At 37.4% G+C, this 22,346-nt stretch overlaps 1 protein-coding gene across 1 annotated transcript; it reads right to left on the minus strand.

Annotated features, from left to right (window-relative positions):
* Window positions 1–12,211: 12,211 nt before the first annotated feature.
* Window positions 12,212–21,172, minus strand: LOC120537186 (glucose-dependent insulinotropic receptor). Its single transcript, XM_039765929.1, has 2 exons — window positions 19,857–21,172; window positions 12,212–12,415 (listed from the first exon to the last, which is right to left on the minus strand). Exons 1-2 carry the CDS (start codon window positions 20,821–20,823, stop codon window positions 12,396–12,398), a joined length of 987 nt encoding a protein of 328 aa, XP_039621863.1. The 5' UTR covers window positions 20,824–21,172; the 3' UTR covers window positions 12,212–12,395.
* Between the last annotated feature and the right edge of the window lie 1,174 nt (window positions 21,173–22,346).

Below are 22,346 nucleotides of genomic sequence, written 5' to 3' on the forward strand. Positions count from 1 at the left end.
TTGTATTTCCCGGCGTTTGGAACAACCTCACCGTGATTCCTCTGCGTGTGGCGAATGATGATTCGACCCCGGGGTCTTCAGCAGCAAGCAGGTTGAAAGGCAGTCCGGATGAATGAAAAACAAACTGGATCAAAGCGCAATGAAATGAATCGGCAAGCAAGTTGTAGTCGTGAATGCGATATTGGTTCTCCCTCTCTCTCTCTCTCTCTCTCGTGCTAGTTCCCCCTTTCGTCTCCTCCTCTTCTCCTTAAATAGTCCGTGACGGCAGTAATTGATTGATTGATACACAGGTGCTTTCCAGATTAGTGGTTGTGAACTCCTCCCATCATCCGTCCTCCTTTACGGGGACAACATTAACTGCTACACATACACACAGTCAATGGGACAATGAAACGAGACACACACAGAACTGACATTTAAACACTAACTATGTGGCACTGCTACATTATTAACAAGTGACTCAGCAGACAAAAAAACAAAGAAAGAAAATGATTAACAATTATGTGGAGAGTACTGTGGTGTTGAAATTGTTTGCCTGTTATATCATGTTATTCATCTTCTTCAGGACATCCCTAATGATGGTGAAGGGAGACTGAGCCACCTGTGCCCATCTCTTCATCTCTCCATAGAGATCACTGAGCATTGTGAGGTGCTATCTGAGACAGATGTATTCCTCGTTGTTTCAAATGTTGTCATCTCCCAGCATTATTGAATTGGAATCGATAAAGCATTTCATAATTGTTTGAGTCTTGGTGCAGTTAATTCAGAGTTCTCAAAGGGAGTTTGCATGCCTAAGTTGTGAGAGCACTGTTGAGGTGCATTCTTGATATCCTAGTGATGAAGACAATGTGTTTGGCAAAGTGTAGATGGTTCTACTCATTGATGTTGCCTCCAAAGTCATTCCATTCGAGGTCCCAGATGTCTTTTAGTCATGCCAAGAAGAGTTTGGGGCTAATGTTCCTTGCCTTTGAGGTGCCTGGATGATTTCTCCATGCTCAAAGCTCTCACAAAGCCAATGAAAGTGAATAGCAATTCATTCTGCTCTTCAGTCCTTGGGGGTTCAGTAGTGTTCTCATTTGATAATAAGAGTACAGAATTCCTCAACAGTTTTTTCCATGACTCACCTTGTTGTTATCAAGACAACAGAACTGCATTGATCTCAATCAGGTCTGCCTTCTTCTTTTGGATGCTTGAGTCTCTTGCTCCAGTAGCTCGCCATGTAGACCTCCATGTCTCTTTGAATGCCAGAGTTCGGTGAGGAAACAAAACTTTAGGTGTCCTGACAGTTTCTTAGAAAATAAATGGAATTGGTGTAAATGGTGCAGGTTGCCTCAAATACCCTCATTTTTTGGAGGTTTGGTATGCACATCATCCTTATTTTCTTTCATAATTTGTTTAAACAGAACATGACAAATACTTTTTTAGGTGCAGTGTCAAATCTGCTCTTAATGGGCTCACAGAATTGGCTTACTATATTTTTGTTGTAAACAATGATCGCATCTGCAGGATAAGCAAAACATAAATAACAATAAATGGTGGATAATTTAAAAACAGTTAAATCAAATAACAATTTGTTCTTTTGTGATAATTTTTCCCCATCATTTTATCAGTCTTGTCTAGTTGTTGCTTTCTATTCTCCTTTGATCAGATCATCACCCCATACCTTCTAATTTCACCTCCAAGTGGATGTTAGGCAATGAGATTAAGATCTCACAGATTTACCTTCCCCAAGGCCTCAGTGCACAAGAGTTTTGCTTTCTTCTCTTGTGTTGCTATCAGGCCCTGATTTAGATCACTTGACCATTATATCTCTCTATTGTAATAAAAAAATTATGGGAAGATAGATGAGACGTGACTTTCTCAGAGAGACACTTTCACGTCCAGCGAGACGAGACTTTGTGCCAAGAGATTTAACCACGCCCAGGACCAGAAATAAAAGACAAACAGTAGATGACAAAGTAGAACGTCGTAAAGAATTCAAAAACGTTAGCGCGATACACATGCAGAGCAGGTTAGAGATAATGGAAGTATGAAAATTTGAAGTTCTCAAAAATATTATAGTAAAAATCGCATTAGCTCAAACAAACAGAAATTATTACTCTGTAAAATAACGCAACAGCGAAAAAAAGAGATAGAATATATTGTTTGGATTAAATCTTTAAGTCGGAGACTTGTAGATCGTCTAATTTGTGTTGCCATCAGGGATAAGTAGTGTTTCTTCCCAATGAAGAGGCATGTCCGCGAGTATTAAAAGATTTGTTGTTTTGTGAATATGAAACCCAGCGAGAGAAAATTTCAAGCCTCGCGAGACAAGACTTTATGCAAAGAAATTTTGAAAAATCAAGCTCACATCTAAAACATTTACAACCATCCACACGGTTCAATCATTTCTGATTTATGTGAATGCTATTGTCAGACACAGTTCATGTAAAGAGAAAGAAACAATATTCACTCACGGGCAGTTATACATTGCATTGTCACAATGTAATTCCAAATACAGAATCAAAATTCAATGCAATATTGATGAAAAGGTAAAAGTGAAAAGAGATCAAATATACAAAGATCAAATAGACATAGGTGATATGACAGAAGTATGTAGATATTGTTTGGCTTTAAACTTTTAAGTCAGAGACTTGTAGATCGTCTAATTCATGTTGCCATCAGGGAAAAGTAGTGTTTCTTCCCAATGAAGAGGCATATCTGCAAGAATTAAAAGTTTTGTTGTTTAGCGAAAGTGAAATCCACATACTTGAGCGGCAGAGATGCAAAGTTGCTGGGGTGAAGCACAGGCAGGGTGGTTGGCAAGCGAAGTGAGCAGGGGGCAAAGCCCCCTTGTAGTTTATTAATATTAAAAACCTACTTGAATATGGTCAGCACATAGCAAGGGCGGCGCTGCTGCCTCACAGTTAAGAGACCTGGGTTTGCTTCCCGGGTCCTCCCTGTGTGGAGTTTGCATGTTCTCCCCGTGTCTGCGTGGGTTTCCTCTGGGTGCTCCACTTTCCTCTCACAGTCCAAATACATCCAGGTTAGGTGCATTGGCAACCCTAAATTGTCCCTATTGTGTGCTTGGTGTGTGTGTGCCCAGTGGTAGGCCGGCAACCTGCCTGGGGTTTGTTCCTGCCTTGCGCCCTATGCTGGCTGGGATGGGCTCCAGCAAACTCCCGTGACCCTGTGTTAGGATATAGCGGGTTGGAGAATGACTGACTGACTTGAATATGTGTGCTTCTGAGTTTTCACATATATGTCTATATAAAGTATTTATCACACCATTTTATTGCTTTGCGCCCTCCCTCACCATAACCTATAGTCTATGGGAGAGGAGTAAATGCATTAGATTCATCAAAAATTTTCGACAGATCTCGATGTTTTAGGGTCCCCTGATACTGAAAACACATATCTTGATGATGGGTGCTTGTCTGTCACATTTTCTTGAGGACGGTCTAGAGCTAAAATGGCTGGACGGAAAATACCAAATTTGAAACTTAAGCCTGTTATGAGATGGCATTGTGATGATTAATTTTGAGCCAAATAATGCAAGTGGAACCCTCAAATAATGTATTTCTGCAATTAATTATGAATTCTTCTTGTCAATTGCTATCGTAATAACCTATTTTATGATCAGAATGATCAGCATCACAACGATAAATAATTACTGAAATGTTATAGAATAGTTTGGGTAAGTTGGTTCCTAGGGCGCAAAGCCTAGTGACGTTCATATCCAAATTATTTTTAAAATTTTTATCTACTGTATTTTAAATGTGAACAGAACAATCAGTTAGAAGAGAACAGAATAAGATTTTAATTAATTAATTCTAATGAGTATAATGCTTTATTGAAACAAATATTGAATTGAAGAATGCAAATTATTTTTGAAAGCTACAGATTTAAAAAAATGCAAACTGCAGACTCCTATTGTGTACAGCTGTTGCTACATTAAATAGGGAATATTTGATGTAAAAATACTTTAAAAATCAGTGTTAAAATTGTATTTCTATTAAGTACCTTACAGTAAGAAGATCTGGGTTCATATCCCGGGTCCCCCCCTGCATGTTCTCCCTGTGTCTGTGCAGTTTTCCTCCAGGATCTTAAGTTGTCTCTCACTGTCTAAAGATCTGAAACTTAGGTGGACTGGAGATACCAAATTGGCCATAGTGTGTGTATCGGGGTGTGTGTGTTTGTTGTTTCTGCCTTGCACCCTGTGCTTGCTGAGAGAGGTTCCAGCATGTCCATCAACCCCCTCCTCCGACCCTGTACAGAACTAAGTGGATTAGAAAATGTCTGAAATGTTTTCTGTTAAGTTAAACAATACAGTTCTGAACTTCCGAAATGTAGTCCTGGCATTTTAAACATGCAGACAAGCTTACACTCTTACTGATCAGATTGTCTTATCCACCTTTTTTTAGAAAATGTAAGATGAATGTGAATTTCAATCAATTGTATACATAATGAAGTTAACGAACTTAACCGCTTGAAAACGACAAGAAAAACTCCAAAATCTACCACCTCATCTAGCATAACTTTCAAAAAAAGGTTATTTTAGATCACGTCTCAATTTCACATGGTTTTATGCAGTTGTATGCAGTTGACAATGAACAGACCTGTTATTCTACACTTGAAACACACAAATTGGACACAATACATTTATTAGACTTTGGGTTTCCAATGTTTACATTTTTTCTGGTGTTAGACTCATAACTCACTTAATGTGCTAAATGTTTTGTCACTCTACAAAGAAACTATTTTTGCCTTTCTATCAGCACCTTTCCTCTGACATTCCTTATACTTGTCAACTGCTTGTAAGAAATTCCCTCAGTTTACCATTCTTCATCTTGCATACTGAGGTCTTGCACCCTTTTAAACAGTTAAACATTTTTTCCTAAGAGGTGAAAATAGCTGCCTAAAGATAAAGTCAGAAAGTTTCAAAAGCAGCTGTGGAAGAACATTAAAATACATTTTAAATGGCTTTTGTCTGGAGATGAATGTTACTGAAGCATTAGAAAAATGCTGAACTGCTGGTTAGTTGTAAAGGTCAGGAAGTCTTAGCCCCAGGGAGAATCAGGGCATTAGTTAGAAAAACACCCTACTGCAGCTGGATGGCTGGATAATAATTAACTGTGGCAAAATCATTGTATTATACCTTTGAATACCTCACCATTGAGGAGCTGGCTGGTTCACATTTTACGACTTCCTTTCAGTGAGCCTCCCAACTACCCCTGGATGTTACCTTGTGGCTGTAGAGGTGGCCATCTTCCAGTTAGTCTCAGTGTGAGTGCAGCTTCTCATCACCTCTTCGAGTCTCACTTTCTGTTTGTGTGGTACACTAGTTATGCAGCACCAAAATGCTTCTGAAGTAAGATATGAGGTCAAATAATTCTACAATATATCATCTTTTACAATACGTTACTGTGGCTGTCCGTTTGCCTGTCCAGGATTTTAAATCATCTGTAGCTCACAAACTGTTTGACCTATTGACCTGAAATTTGGTACACATAAACTACGCTGAAACTCTGCACAACAGCTTTATATTAAAAGCGAAGAGTTTTGGAATTATTACTCTTTTTATTTTTATCTTTTTTTATTGTAGAATCAACTCTTGGCAGCAGCCAGCAGGGCGGCCGTGTGGCACATGAGTATGGGCACCGTTCTCATCCCTACCACCTTCGCCGTTACTTCCCCTACCTCCTCATATCTTAAATCATTGTTGAGGCAGCTTGAAGACTTAAGTGCCAGCTTAAGTGAAGAATTAAACAAAATGTACTAAGTAATTGAAACCCAAACACGGGCTTAATCAGTTTTAACACTAAAAGATGCCGACGAACAAAGAGTAGAAGCGGGCCACTAGGGTGGAGAAAAGAAATAAGAAGCAAGCGCATCAACCTCTGACCAACGAATGCTAAACATACAGAGAAAGACGATGAAAACTAGGAATGCTCAAGTCAAGTGTATTCACTGCACGTGCGCCGTTACTGGTATATCATATTTGTACAAACATTTAAATAAAAGCAGTTCTAAATGCTGGTATTTTCTGTTATTTTCAATTACAGTTTCAGGGACAGATTTTCAAACCAAGAGATTTAGCTGGGCCAGGCATTTTCAGCAGCCGGTAAGTAGGAGGTAATGACACATTTTAAATGTATTTAAAAACAAGTAATGTTTTTCCCTTTTAAATTTGGTCACATCTGACAAAGACATATCAAAAAATGTATTAAAAAAACAGCAAAAAAGCTATGACTGAACAGAATCTGAGATAGTAGCAATACTTTTTTCTACTTTTGAAATAAAAAAATAAACGTTTTGCTCACATCTGGCCCAGGCACATCTCAAAGTGTATAAAAATCAAAAATGTGCACAGCATTAGCAGTAACATTTATTTCCCTTTTGAAATACGAGATCCTTCCCCAATTTAAAGGGGTGGTCATGACAGGCAAGGGATTCTATTTTTTCATAGATTTTAAACTTTTTCATTCACACAGCTGTAGTCATTCACACAACAACACCTTTCCCGTAAATTTTTTTCCCTAAAAACAACTGCTTGAGTAAACGTTTAAGAGCAAGGCTGCACGTATTGTGGGAAAGTGGTTTAGTACATATATTTTAAAATGTCTTTGTACAGAGTTCTTGGGTGTCAAGTAATAAATCATTTATTATTACTATTATCATTTTTACTAATTCATTTTCCATACTTCGTTGCTGATGAGCTCCCGTTGAATAATTTATTGGCAACAGAACATATTGCGCGCACACCAAAACAACTGAAGTAACAACTAACAAAGTGGCATTTTTTGATATCATTTTAAGTTTGCTGTCTGCCATCAATCACAGAGCAGCCCAGTAAAGTGACAGTAATATACCTGCAACCTTAAAACGCAGACTTCATCACATCGCTGTGTATGATGTGTTTGACTGTTCGTACATGGTTACTGACAGACAAGCCAGCATTTTGCATAAGGTATGTATTAAATTAAAAGAGAAATGGCATGCAAAGATGCGAGAACACAAGGACATCGATGACAATCACACCTTAGTGTGCCTTAGTGTCAGAAGGGACACAGATACAGTATCTTCATAACTGGGGACCTACTGTATATGATGATCATACCTTTGGTTTTGATGACCGGTTGCATCAAATTCAACCCTTCGTTCATTATTCAGGCACAAGTGTAACCAGATTCAAGTGTGGGGATTCATGGCCATCCCCTCAACAGCAGCTTGTACTTAGAAATATTTTCCCGCACGTGTCTCCACCTCTGACGTCATTTTCAATGCAACTCCCTCAACCCCAGCGCTGGATATACAGTAAACCAGTCTTAATGCTGCTCAGGGATATGCAAGGGGAGTTCATACTGACAAATATGTTAACAGCACATACACTCAGCAATTCAAAAATGGCCTTTTGCATCTGTTACAATATAATAGTTTAAAGTTTCAATGATTTCATTTACCACTGGTGAACTAAGTAGAAATGATAATCGGCAAATCAATTTTTGGTCGTATTTGCGATCATTTCAGTTGCAGTCTGGAGCTCTAGTGGGCCACTCTGAGGCTGCTTCCGGGCCGCCATTTGAATAGGCCATTTGTCATACAATACTGAGGCATCCTGACCAGGTTGAAGCCTGTGCGGAAGACTGTGTCGGGGATGTAATTGACAACAAAAGGAGTTTGTACTCTGAACAGAGGAGCAGGAAACAGAGATGGGAATTTCTGGACTATTCGGGGTACGACGGGAATGTGCAGAATTAAAGATGAGGTTCAAGCATGGTGGAGGAAGGATTCTGTTTAGGGAAGATGAGTACTCTTTTACGGCATCTCTCAGGACCATAACAATGAGAGATTTATAGATAACTGTAAATAGTTCTAGTTTAATTTCCGTCATTTTTGTTTTACATTTGTGTATTCTTCCTAGACTGTTATGAGTAAACTGTTCTGGAATCACTTCTTTGCCCTGCTGTGCATTAATTTTTGAACCAGTTACAGTGAGGCCACCACACTATTATTTAGTTAAAGGCGGAATGTGTTAGGTATTTTCCATACTAATGTGCACAGGAAATTCTATTCTGTTTTTGTGTTGTACATATTACTTTTGAAATGGAAATGTCAGCTATGTGTAACATAATACAGATTTTTATTTATTGAAAGTTCACCTATAATATTTCTTAATTCCACATTTCAAGGGGACTCTTTATGCAGGTTTTACTCTGAACCTGTATGCTAAATTATCTGTTTCACCAAAAATGAAGGCCATTATGTACATATTTTATTTAGTATTCCCTGAAGGATTTACATCTGTTTTTTTCATTCTAATACCTACCGTATACTTTTTTCTTGTTAACTCTTGTACTAATACAGCTTCATGTTAAATGGATTTGCTGTTATTGTCCAACTGTGCAGATCACTCCTTGATGGTTCAAGTCCTTTCCTTCCTCAATAATGTTAGAGTTTTAATGTGGCAATTAAACATGACTATCTCTTCCAAGATCACCATAAAAATGACGAAAGCTTGACTCACCTAGAGCTTCACATCCTAGCTCGAGGCAAACATCCTGAACATCTGGACTTTTTTGGCTTCAACAGGGGTCAATCTCATGACAATCGTTTAGGCCAAAATGTTCACCAGACTGTGAAAAGAAGTACTTTGAGGTAGTTATCTAAAATGTTAATTAGCTTGTTGTTTGCCTGAGCTGTACCATGTGAGTATTGTTTATTAGTGATGTATACTAAGCATTTTTTATAACATGTCACATATAATGTGCATTTGTTATCTATTTTTAATTAATTGGAATGGACTGGAATTTTTTTTTTTTTTGCAGAATTCACATCATCCTGCAAAAATGTGATGCTTGGTTTAAAAGCAAGAATTTGAACTGTTTGTGCAGCCTGCTTGAAATTGTTTGGAACCTGATTATCTCCATGTAGCAAATAATCATAATACCGTATTGTCATTTTACTTGAGATTTGTGTTTTTCTTTGACATCACAGGAAGTGAAAATCAGTAATATAAGGTTATAATGTTGAAATGCACACATGGTATTATTTGATAAAGGCTGTGAGTAGCAGCCAAATATGTCATGAACTCTGCATATGAAGATTTTTTTTGATATTGCTCTTTGAATTTCTATAAATGCAAACTTTCAGCAAGAAGTAAAATTTTAAATGTGAGAGTTGTGACTGATGCTTAGTCAGTCAGTCAGTCATTTTCCAACCCACTATATCCTAACACAGGGTCACAGGGGTCTTCTGGAGCCAATCCCAGCCAGCACAGGGTGCAAGGCAGGAACAAATCCCGGGCAGGGCGCCAGCCCACCGCAGGGCACACCCACACACCAAGCACACACTAGGGACAATTTAGGATCGCCAATGCACCAAACTTGCATGTCTATGGACTGTGGGAGGAAACAGTCATGCAGACTCCACGCAGGGAGGGTCCGTGAAGCCAACCCAGGCCTCCATATTGCGAAGCAGCAGCGCTACCATTGCGCCAGTGTGCTGCCCCTGATTCTTAGTTCAAGACTGAAATTCTAGCTTTAACAAGACTCTCCTGTGTTTATGTGTTAGAAGCCTAAAGGACCAGTCCATCATTATATGTAACTGGTAATCAGCAATTGCCAATGTGGAACACGGATATCTTTATCTCCAACACTACTTGCCAGTGGTTTCAAGTAATGAAAAAGATAAAACAGTACATTAAATATACAATTATCACTTAAAAAGAATATAAGAGATTGTCATAAGATCCCTTTATTCTTCTCACCTGCTTTAGAATAAACTGGTCTACCAGCAGGTCATATCATTAATATGTGTGTTTACAGTATTGATGGGTGTGTAAAGGATGTCTGTTTTACATTCCATTTGGAACTCCAGAAATATGAAATAATCTATACAATTTAAGAATGAAGTTCATAAAGAAGGCAAAAATAGGTTGCAAGAAAAAAAAAGTTTAAGAAACACTGGCTTAGCTAGATTGTTTTCTCTCCTACAGAAAAAGGCAAATAACTTAGAAATTATGATCTATCAATCCATGTTGTCAAGATGGATAAGCTCTTTAGCTAGATATAAAGTTTATTGTGCCTTCACCGTTAAGATGGAATTGATTTGTTCACTGCTTGTCTGCACAATTTATGTCCCCACTTGCAGTTTATGTGTGTGTGTGACACTCTGCTCTGAAATTCTTACTGGATTTAGGAAGAGAAGCCTGTAACAGCTAAAAATATATCCTTCACAAAGGTTGGTACTTCTTAGTTACGGTGATGCCAATACCATAATACATTAGCTAGCTTTTTCCAAACTATTAAATTGCAATTAATAATTCTCAGAATCAAAGTAGGTGTACTTATGGTTTGATGTAGGTGAGATGTTGTTCCTTTCTTGGTCAGGTTTCTCTTTTACAAATGGAAAGAGCCCTTTTCTTTCTTTGTTCAGGAGCTCTTCCCCTTCTTTGTTGCAAATTCTGGTTGTGGGTGTTACCTGCAATTTTCTTCTCAAGGCTTTTACATACAATATCCTTGGTTGCTAGCAAAGTTACATCTGCTGGACAGTTGATTATCAGTCGACTCCCGTCTTTAGTAAAACAAACACGTCTCTTTTACATAGGTGTCTTTTGGTCTCTTGCTTTTACACTTGCTTTCCTTAGCAAGGTTTGGACTAATGGCACTCTTGTCTAACTCAATTACAGACAAGTCTAACACTCTTCCAGTCCAGCACCATGTTGCACTTCGGAGTAAAGGGCATCGCTCTAGCCTTTATTATGGCCACACCCTAGGCAACGAGGTCCCTGCTGTAGAAAGCAGAAGTTATGGTGAGGTTGACAGAAGTGAGTGTATAGAGAGAGCACAGATCTAGTATTGGCAATGGTTTTTAAAGGAAGGAGTAGACATCTTGCCATTGGTTTCTTAAATGCACATACTGTAAGCCCATTCTTTTTGGTTGACTACTGGTGCAAAGATTCGCCCATCAAGGATGCCAATTGTTATGGTTCTTTGTTCAAGTCAAATGTTTTAACTGGTACCATAAGAAGATATCTCTTAGATGTCACTTGATGATTGATCGTTTTATCAGATAAGGCCCAGAGTCAGCATTCCAAAGGGGCCCTATAGAGAGAAAACTAACACTCTTGCTGGAATTAAGAGCATCTGAAAGCTTTCTTATTAGTAAATGTCTCGTGTGCCAAAGCATAGCAAAATGTTATAATGTAAGTCTGTCCTACTACAATATTCATCCATTAATACTTTTATTTGCCCAATTTTTCATTTTCAGGGTTGTTCAGAACTTAGACCTCCCTTGGAAGCAGTAGATACAAGGATAAACCCATTTTGATCAAAGAGAAGTCTTCCCAGGGTAATTATGTGATTGTTTAATCATTTCCATCCATCCTTGCACTTTCTAAATTTCTTTATTGCATTACTTTTATGTGGAGAGATGCTCCCTGTGATAGCTAAATTGGATATAATGCTGGAAGCTGCTCAAGATGGGTTAATTGCAGGGCACATCAGAAACACCATATCCAATTCAATGTTTCCAGCCGTGTCTACAACTTGCATGTTTCCAAGAAGCTGGAGAAACTTGAGGAAACCCACGTGTACTCTGGGAATGTGCACAGACAGAGACCAGGCTATATACTGTGCCAATTTACTGTAGATACAGTACATAAATTGTCAAACCTGCTTGCTCCAATTCAGGATCACAGGGAAGGTGGAGTCTGCCATGGAAATGCTGGGCATCAGGCAGGAAACCACTCCAGATAAAGAGCCGGTCTATCACAGATCACAAAAACAAACACACACACACACAAACACACTCATGCTCACTTTTTCTTATACTGGACCAAAACAGAGTTACCACAAATCTTACCTGCATGTGTTTGGGCATGTGGGAGGAAAACAGGGGTAGCAAGTTTGGGTGTTGGGAGAGGCATCTATAGACAGTGCAAACTAAACTCCACAAAGGCCATGACCACGCAAGATGTGAACCCACAACACGGAATCTGTGAGATAGCAGCGCTAAACACTGTCTTGATACGTTCCTCTTTAATTCATTTTTAATATTTCTTTATCATGAAATATTTTAAATAAATACTATTTGAATGTGATGGATTAGTTTCTGATTATCTTTGGTCATAGTTTGCATTCCAGTTTTTCATCTTACAAATCATAATTTTTTGTAATTGTGTTTTAATTCCAAGCATCATGAAGCACTTAAAGAAGACAAATACTCCACATATTTTGACTCCTGTAATTTTATTTGAGTTTGTTGTGCTAGAAAAGTCAAAAAGGTAGGATGCATTATATACTTTTACAAATCCACAAACAAGTCCTTTTTAGACAGTTTGATGCCCTTTTGTTTCATTATTCACTGCTAAGTAGGAGGAAGATGCAGTCTTCTTTTGCGTCCAGCAGAAAATATCACATTGCAGGTGCAGTTGCTATAATAAAAGAAAAAAAAGTCTGGAATGAGAATTTGGAAAGTTTTAATGACATCTAATTTGCCCAAATAACTTCTAGTCAAGTTCTGAATGTCCCCAAATTACCACTCTCTACCACACTACTTGATAGTTTAGCTCAGTTCCTTGTTCATCTAAAACATTAGGAGATGATTGTGAAACTGAGCCTAAGGTCTTTAAAGGTGGAAACTACAGTGCAACAACACAAGCTTTGAAGGCTGTGCATTAGTGGATGTATTAGAGCTGCCAAACCACCTGCTGTACCTGATAAGAATAACAGTGAACACTGACGCATAAAATGAAATATTGACAATTAATACGACAGAATTTGTGATAGTGGTCGCTTAGCAGGATCCTAGTGTGATGTGTCCCATTTTGAAAAGGAAATCTATTTTAATGGTTATGTTTTTCATCCATGTCTCTCAGATATGGTCTTTATCTACAGTACTTACAAGAGGTATCTGTTAGCGAAGAACTGACTTGGTAACGATAAGTAGGCTTCCAAGCTACCAAACCAGTCAGTAGATGTTCATTGTCTTCTCCCCTGTTATTATTAAAGGTATAGTTTTTTCTTTCTTTACACTTCTTGCCCTAAAGTCAAATAATAATAACTATCTGAAAACGATTCCAATTGCTCACTTGCTTCAGTTACACTGTGACATCGTAAGTCTGGTTTTGAAATCTTACATAAATATACTCTGCCATACACCTCATGAATAGACTGGTTACAGATGACATAGGCTTAAGTGCTAGTATGAGAAAAAGTTTAAAAGTTTGGCATTTTTACCCCTGAACCGTATATGTCTAACTGATGACTTTTCACATTTGAAATAAATCATCAATTTTAACACAAAATGAGTATGATGTCAAAATGATGAGCAGAGGCTACAAAGTAGTGTAACCTGTAAAATTATTTCAATTTTATGTTGCTTTCCCAATTTCCAATGTAATCTTGTATTTCTTTTGTATTTCTTTCTTTTGTAGTGTTTTAAGTTGATTGACATACTATATATTATCAACTATTTGCATTTATCTTCTGGTAAAATTGTTACAATGCAATTAGCATTTTTATGGTATGTTGGTTTGTGTTTGATTAATGAATTTATAAAGTGCTAGTTAAAAATCTTAATTTTCTTCTGCTCATATTAAATTAATTGTTGTCCATGGTTTATATTATATTGTAAATATGCAAAGGTGGTCTACACTATCCATCCATTCAACATTTAACCCGTGCCCACATTTATCAAGCATCTCAGAGTAGAAAATAGTCCTAACTGGCTCAGAATTTCAGAGTGATGTGTAATATCATTTCATCAATTTTCCTAATTTTGGAAATTAATCCTAATTTTTTTCAGGATTTAGGAGAGCATGTGAGGTGCCAGAAGATGGTGTTTAGGCAGAAATCAGCAAACATTCTGGGAAAGACAGAAAATTTTGGAAACACAGGACAACACTGAACTCACAAAAAGGTTCCAACTTGACAGAGACAGAATAATATTCGTAACAAATGTGGTCACTCCATCTATACGAAGAAGTCATGCACTGTCAGCCAAAATGAAAGTTTTGGTAACGTTATGTTTCTTGGCCACAGGGAAAATTCAGCTTTGTAATAACAAAGATTTGGGTATGTCATCGCCTGCTATTTTGAGAATTTTTGACTGCCCTTGCGGTGCTTGAGGTAATACGCAGATTTATACATTTCCCCACCACTCCACGTGAGGTGATGTTAAAGCTAGCTACATTCATGCAAATCTCTGGTTTTCCATGAGTTGTTGGTGTGATTGACAGAACACACATAAAAATCGTTGCCCCAAGTGTCAATGAACATACGTTTGTGAATCACAAGAGATATCACAGTATCGACAGACAGGCTGTCAAGTATGCAAACTCTGTTATTTTTTATGTTGATGTAAAGTGGCAAATTTTATGTGCAGCTTTGCAAAATATCCTTTATCATTTTTTTCCTTCTTCTTCTGCTCCTACTACTTTAAATATTATTATAGTCATTATTGTTATCTTTGTGGTAAAGCCTCAGTGTTAGTATCACAAAACTAAAGAACGTCATCAGAATTTTCATGGAATATACAAAACACCTTCATAAATACCATTTTTTGCCTTGCAGTTCTATAAAATCGTGACATCATTCATTCTCAAATGTGAACTCCTACTCCTAGCCGGGAGAATGTGTAAGATGCTTTATAAGTACTTCTCCTAGGTCCTACTCCGAGGTAGGATAAATTCTTATCTAGCCTGACTTTTAGTGCAATTCCTAGAAGTTCTGAAATGCTTGATAAATATGGGCACTGGTCAAACCGATCGTAAGACTGATTCATACAGATGATATGACACACTTACATTCACTCATACCAGGCTAATTAGAGCCAATACCTACAAGCGTATTATAATTTATTTTAAACTGAGTCTTGTACAGTACTTTATAGAAAAAGAAAGCATATTAATCACATATTAGTATTAAAGAGACAATATTAATTTTTGCAGCAATATCTAATTGCAGTCCATTTTCTGAACCCGTTTTTACCATACAGGGTTTCAGAATCTTGGAGCCTGTCCAAGCAATATAGGTGGCAAGGTAGGTCCCATAGTTTTAATAGGAAATCCACCCTTCACAGGACATGTTCATACACCTCCCATCATCACTCATAACAGACCAACATAAAGTCACTAGCTGATTTAGTACAGACCCCTCTGGGACATTCAAGGTAGCTGTCAAACACTGAGTCAACTCGTGAAAACATGGGGAACCTTTTTAAAACCTCAAACAGATAGTGACCATGCAGGTGTATAGAACTGTGAGGCTACAGTGCTAACCCCTAGACTACCATGAACCACTTTTCAGTTATTACTTACTTTCTATCTAAATTATCCAACTTGTACTGTAATCATTTTTTGCAAGATTATTTGAATTTTCTCTAAACAATACAAAACACTTTCAAAAATTATTTTTGAAGTAATTGGTTGCCATTGCTGAAAATAATGAAAATATAATGCAAAACATTCACTATTGTCCATTGTATTCTTTTTTTCTGTTGTTTTAATATTTTATATTATCTTTATATATGTACATATTCATTTCTGATACCATAGCTTTCAAAAGTAGAATAAAACTTGAATCCTTAGGAAAAATGCAAATAAATATGAGGAGAGCACACAGATTCCAGAACGAAGGCATCCCACCCTGGATCCAACCAAAGCCAAGCACTTGCAATGTCAACACTTAAGCATTCCACCGATGTGCTGCTGTCATATTAAAGATTCCAAACTTATTACAAATAATACAGAATATCTACTTATAGTACAAAAATATAAGTTGCCAGATTTTTCCTTTTTTTCTTTTTCTTTTTAACATTCATAAAAGGGCAGCATGGTGGCACAGTGGGTAGCATTGCAACCTTATGGATCTAGCATCTTGGGCTCGAATCTAACACCCAATTGTTGTCTATGAGGAGTTTGCACATTCTCCCTATGTCTGTGTGTGTTTTGTCTCCCATATGCTGGTTAGGTTAGGCTTAGTGATTGCAAATTGTACCTTGGTGAGTGTGGGTGTGTAAGTTAGTGGACACCACAATGAATTGGTGCCCTTACCAAAGCTGTTTCTTATCTTACACCCTGTAATACTGGGATAGGCTTTGATGACCTTGAATTGAAAGAAATAAACCTGAGGATGTTAACCTGACCTGCATGCCTTTGGGGGATAAGGGTGGAGTGGTGGCTCTGAGGCTAAGGATCTGTGCTAGTATCCAGGAGGTTGCCAGTCCCTTTCACTGCCAAAAGAGATCCTACTCTGCTGGGCCCTTGAGCAAGATCCTTTACCTGTAATTGCTCCAGAAGCACTGTACAATGGCTGACCCTGCGCTCTGACCCCAAGGGGTATGCAAAAACTAGCAAATTCTTAATACAAGAAATTGTATAAGGTGAAATAAAAAACAAAAAAGACATGAGAGGAAAATTGGGGTTCTTAATATTTTGCAACCCTTCAAACTTTATGGGATATAATCTCTAAATTTTAGTAGCTGACAGAATCTATTTATACAGGTTTATATACTTTTGTTGTCATTATAATACAACTTTTTCTAAATTCATGTAATCATTTTCATTTGTTCCATATAATTGTTTACCTTAATATTTGTTGATCTAAAGTCGCATCTTTTCAGTTAGTTAGCTTAACAAATATGTGGCCATCTGTTGTACCACAATACACAGTACTAGTTTGTTAAAAACTGAGATAACTCAAACAAATCTTAGGAAATACTGCAGGTTGACACATTTTCTTTGCTTTTGGTTTTCATAACTTTTTACATGCTCTTAACAGACATTTAGTCAGTTTTATTGTCTAATAATTTATTTGATCTCATTTTGACTGCAGTAACATAGCCAAGGTAACCAGTCATAGTCCAATCTGCAAATTATGACAGATTGTGCCATAGTCTGCTTGAATGTGAGACATATGAGGAGTGCTAGTTACAGTTTTACTTGCAAATCATTTATTTACTCTGTAGCCTAGTTTATGTGTACATAGTGTTTTACTCCATTAGAGAAGAAATGTTATATTGAAGAATAGCATCAGAATATGCTGTGTTATAGTGTTTGAAATCAAAGATGCTATCCATTGACTGGTATCACTGATGATGAGTATGAAATGATTAATGCTAATTAATGAACATCTGGCAGATGTAATAATGTATTAGCTCTTTACATTTTCATTGTACATGCATAATAGTGAATAAAGGGTAAAACCATGTAGTATATGTATAGCACACACTGAGCCAGCTGATAGATTCTTTTCCTCAATAAAATAAAAGCAAAGCAGTCGTCTGCCAGAATACTTAATGATTTAGCTGAAAGTACACATATTATTTTGCTTTCAGTCAAAGTTGTGTCTGCATTCTGGTAACATTTTCATGGCTATAAAAGCAATTTAGACACAGTAGATAAGAGTAACATCAAATTATATAATTTAAAAAAGAATATATTAAAAGATATGTAAAATATATTGACATAATTAAAAAAAGATCTATCTAAAATACTAAAATGTCTGGAGAAAACTAATGTAATAAAGTTGTGATATGCAAGTCAGTAAGGCTTTGTGTAGTTAAGTGAACACAACACTTCTGGAAAGTATCATCCACACATTGACTTTCAGAGGTCATATAATTCAAATTCGGGGCCACACACTCTTTCTTGGTGGCAGACACCAACCCTGGGCAGGACACTAATGCATTGCAGAACACAATCAAACACACACACATATTTTCTAAGACAGGTGGATTCTGAATTAGCTGTCATTTAAAGCTGCATATCTTCTTTCTGTAGGAAATAAACAATAGAACCACAGAGAACTCAGAGCCATAGGGAAAGTGTGCACATTGCACACCGAAAGTGACTGGGATCACTATTTATACCCGGATACCTGGAGCTGTGCAGAAGAAGTGCAAACCACTATGCATCATACTACATTCAGAAATAAGAGAAAGAAGTCAATTCATCCATTTTCAAAACCTGCTTAATCAGTTTCACAGATGAAAAGGCTGTGATATATGAACAACTGGAAGTAATATGTTCATGCTGTATTAGTAGTGCAGAAATTGTTTGATTGGAATTATATATGGCATGCCATTCTCAAAACTACTTAATCCAATTCAGCATTATGGAGTCAATCCTAAGAGTAATACAGAAACCAACCATAGATGAGGCTTCCGAAATTTTCAGGATCTGTCAACCTAACACACATGCCTGTCTGATATGGGAGGAAAACTGGAAAGTGGCTGAAAACTCATGAGTAAATAAGGAGAACATGCAAACTGCACCCAGATAATGACTGGGTATGAGATTAAAATGCACAATACTAGATCATAGAGGCAGCAAACCTAACCACTATTTTGTGGGGATTATTATGCAAGACATCCAGAAAATGAGTATACAAAATGAAAATTTTATTTATTACAGTGCTTCACTATTTTTTCCACTTTCTATTTCAATATATACAGAAAGGTAGATACAGGGCTGTAGCAAGATGTCTTCTAAGCAAAGCATGCTAAATACAAAGAGGACTGTTTGACTTATGTTAGGTAGATTGCCCAGAGGGGACTGGGCGGTCTCTTGGTCTGGAACCCCTACAGATTTTATTTTTTCTCCAGCTTTTGGAGTTTTTTTTTTTTTTCTGTCCACCCTGGCCATCGGACCTTACTTATTCTATGTTAATTAATGTTGACTTATGTTTATTTTTTATTGTGTCTTCTATTTTTCTATTCATTTTGTAAAGCACTTTGAGCTACATTTTTTTGTATGAATATGTGCTATATAAATAAATGTTGATTGATTGATTGATTGATTGATTGCTGATATCATCTGATGGTAAATACTTATTTGTTCCTTTATTGAAAGCAGGAAAACACTATTTAGTTATAAAAAGGATGAGGTGTATAATGGAAAATTCATGTAATCAATTAGGCAGAATCTTTTCTTTTTTGCTGGAAACAAAACAAATAAAACCATCTGCTACTTAGACTATATGTTTTGCGCTGTGATGACTATAAGTTGGCTAAGCACTTGAATTGCTGGGAATGGAATAGTAAGTCAAATGCCTGATTTTGTCTCTTGTCTAATGTTTCTTTTTATTTTTATTCATTAGCAATAATATATTGGATGCAATTAGTGAAAGTAATAAATAAGTAAATATAAAAAAGTAGGAACCATAATAAAATCTATTAATCATTCTGTTATCAGACCTTCCTTAATCCATTCTTTTCCTAAACCAATTTATCTAGAGCAGAGCTGTGGGAGAGCTGACGCCTAACCCAAAAAGCATCAGACGCATGGCAGGAACAAACCCTGGACAAGAAACTTGTCCATCTCAGGGTGAACACACTTACACACGTAGGCAAACTGAGCACCCTCAGTTCACCTAACCTGCATGTCTTTTGATTGTGGGAGGAAAGCAGGGTGCCCCGCTTAATCTAATTCAGGTTTGTGGAGGCTGGAGCCTCTTCTAGCAGCATTACACATTGGCAGGGCATGCTTAACACACAAATACAGAGTCAAATTTGGGCCACCAATTAATGTAACAAGCCCATCTTTTTGTAATATGTGAGCCATAACAAAATTTTACACTTGAATCTTAACCTGCATGCTTTATCCTGAGATAGTTGTATATTATCTATTGTATGACGTGCAGTTCACATAGGAAGAAGAAACCTGATTATTTAGTTGCTAACCTGAGTAGGACAAATTCAAAATGCAGGTCTTCTAATTATTTGCAGCTGAATTATGATGTTGGGATCCTGCTCTCTTTAAACCGGGCTAGTTAGGATTCTTGTAGTATATACATTTGAGAAAGAAACATAATTGAGAATACCCAGAATATATAATATAGCATTACATTTAAGTAATATTATGCTCAAATTACCTTCAATTTGGTTGTGATGTACGTGAGCAATGTTGACCCCTCTTGCCCTGTTTTTCCACACTGTTGCTGAAACAACTATGGTCTTCATGTGAATAAACAGCAGCCATACCTGTTCCCTGACATCTCGTTGCCAACAAGCATAGACCAATGGATTAAGCAAGGAGTTGGAAAGTCCCAAGAGCCATAGGTAGTTCTCTATTACTTGATACAGGTAACACGTCTCACAACAAGCTTGTATAGCACAAACCACAAAGAACGGTGCCCAAGACAGGGTGAAACAGCCCACCTGGATTGTCACTGTCCGCAAGGCTTTCATATCTCGGTGAAAGTAACCCGGTTGCTGAGGAAGGCTGCCAGCAGGCTGAGCCTCTCGGATCTGACGTTGGTGAGAGTAAGCAATTTTTAAGATATCGCAGTAGAAATAGATGAACACACATAACACAGGAAAGAAGCCCACAGAAAATACCAAGATCATGGCCTTAGGACGCACTACAGAGAAGAAGGTACAGACGTCATTATAGGTGCTTGTCTGGAGTTCTTTCACCATTACTGGTAGGAAACCTATCAAGAAGGAGAGGAGCCACTGTCCACAGATGCAAGCAGCTACAACAATAGCAGTCATAATCTGCAGGTAACGGAAAGGCTGTTTAATGGCCAGGTAGCGATCAAAAGCAATTAGGAACATAGCAAGAATTGATGCTGTTGAAGATGAAGTAACCCAGGCCATGCGAATGAGACACGTTGTTTTTTGGGTTTGCAATGTATTAGAATTGAAGACCTCCTTTACAATCCCAATTATTGCAAACCCCACCAAGATATCTGCCACAGCCAAGTTAAATACAAAGTACCAGCTTTTATTCTTTTTTCTCCGAATGAGTAGTAGAAGAGCTGAAGCAATCAAGAGATTTGTAGTTACAATGAGGACCGATGACACTGTCAAAATCCAGCCGAAGACTTTGTAATTCATTGTTTAAAATGAGTCCAGCCTTACGTTTCTAATTTATCAGCAAGCAAGGTGTAGGAAGAAATATTTCCAGCATTCATCCATCATTTCTTAGTCAGAAGGTTGTAATTTGAAATAACTGCTGTTTGTTTTTTGAAGTTAAGAGAAAAACGCATACTCATGAATGTTTCTAAATGCAGGAAGTCATGCTTAGTATGCGCACTGACTTAAGTCCTTGTGTTCTTTCTTCCTCACTTCCTCTTTTTTTAATTCAGCTTAATACATTTGTAACTCAGTAACAAAACAAGAATTTATCTCCCAGTTCAGCTGCCAAGAAGAAAACATCTGGCTAATGCGAATCCCTCATTACCAATATGGAAAAAAGGATGCACGCCTACTCCTGCACTAAATGAGATAAAACTGCAGTTTGCTGTCGGCATAACCCGTTTGAAAAGCTGAGCATCCCAGGCCTTGTTTACAGTATATTCAGCCTTTAGAGACTTGAACCTGACTCTTAACCCAGAAGAGAGAGAAAAGCTGCTGGGAATCTGGCTTCCTTTCAGATACTAGTCTTAACTGCAAAATTTCACTTTGATAGGCAGTTGCTAATGATGCACACCACGCAGCAGTTCACATTCTGAAAGCAGTTCACATCATCAAAGATCACATCCACCTGCTGCCTTATCAAGTGTTCCCGAAAGTCTACTTTACCTGGTAGTTGACATATCTTCTTGGTTGCTGTAACTAAGAAAAAATGCGTCAGCATGCTCACTTATTTCCATTCTTTTCGCAGATTACTCCCACAATGTTTAATGGAGTTGTGAAAGAGAGAGAAAAAAGCACAAGAAGCACAGCCCATGGCAAATGAAAAGTGACTGCCTAATCTAAATTGCAGCTGCCTAGCTGTGTACAGTTGAAGGGCTGCATTGACAATAGTAAACATCACTTGTCTTCATTATGTGTAGTTCCCATTAGGTAAAACAGGAAGCACACCACGTTCTGAAACAACCAAGCAGATCCCATCTCTCGGAAACAGATTGGTAATGATTGTGGTCTAAGAAGAGCAAAACAAGCATCTACAAGTCAAGTTCAACTATAACAATAATTTATTATGTAGCTGTATTGAGAGAAAACTTGCTCAGAACATTCTAGAGGCCACCAACTACAAAATTATTGGTCCTTACTGAAATTAAATATAATGTGAATTTAATGAAAAAAATGTAATGATAAAAGATAAAGACAACAAAGGTGAAAATAATCTAGCACACTTTGAAATTGTCAAGCATACATACAGAATCTTGATGTTGAGTCTCTTCAAAGTAATGCATTTTTTGAAAAGCAGAGTAAGATCATGGTACATGAGGTTACATCATTTATACAATATCATATTTTGATTACTTTTAGATTTTCCTCCTTGCCAGTAATCAGTCATTCTTTTCTCTATTATGAAAGAAAATCTTGAGATGAGAATATTGCCCAGAGATTTTTTCAAGTCCAACCTTCCTCTCTCCCATTTACGGTTAGTGAACCACTCCCACAGTGCTCTC

This window comes from Polypterus senegalus, chromosome 10 (assembly GCF_016835505.1).
Source record: "Polypterus senegalus isolate Bchr_013 chromosome 10, ASM1683550v1, whole genome shotgun sequence".
In the NCBI taxonomy this organism is placed as follows: domain Eukaryota; kingdom Metazoa; phylum Chordata; class Cladistia; order Polypteriformes; family Polypteridae; genus Polypterus; species Polypterus senegalus.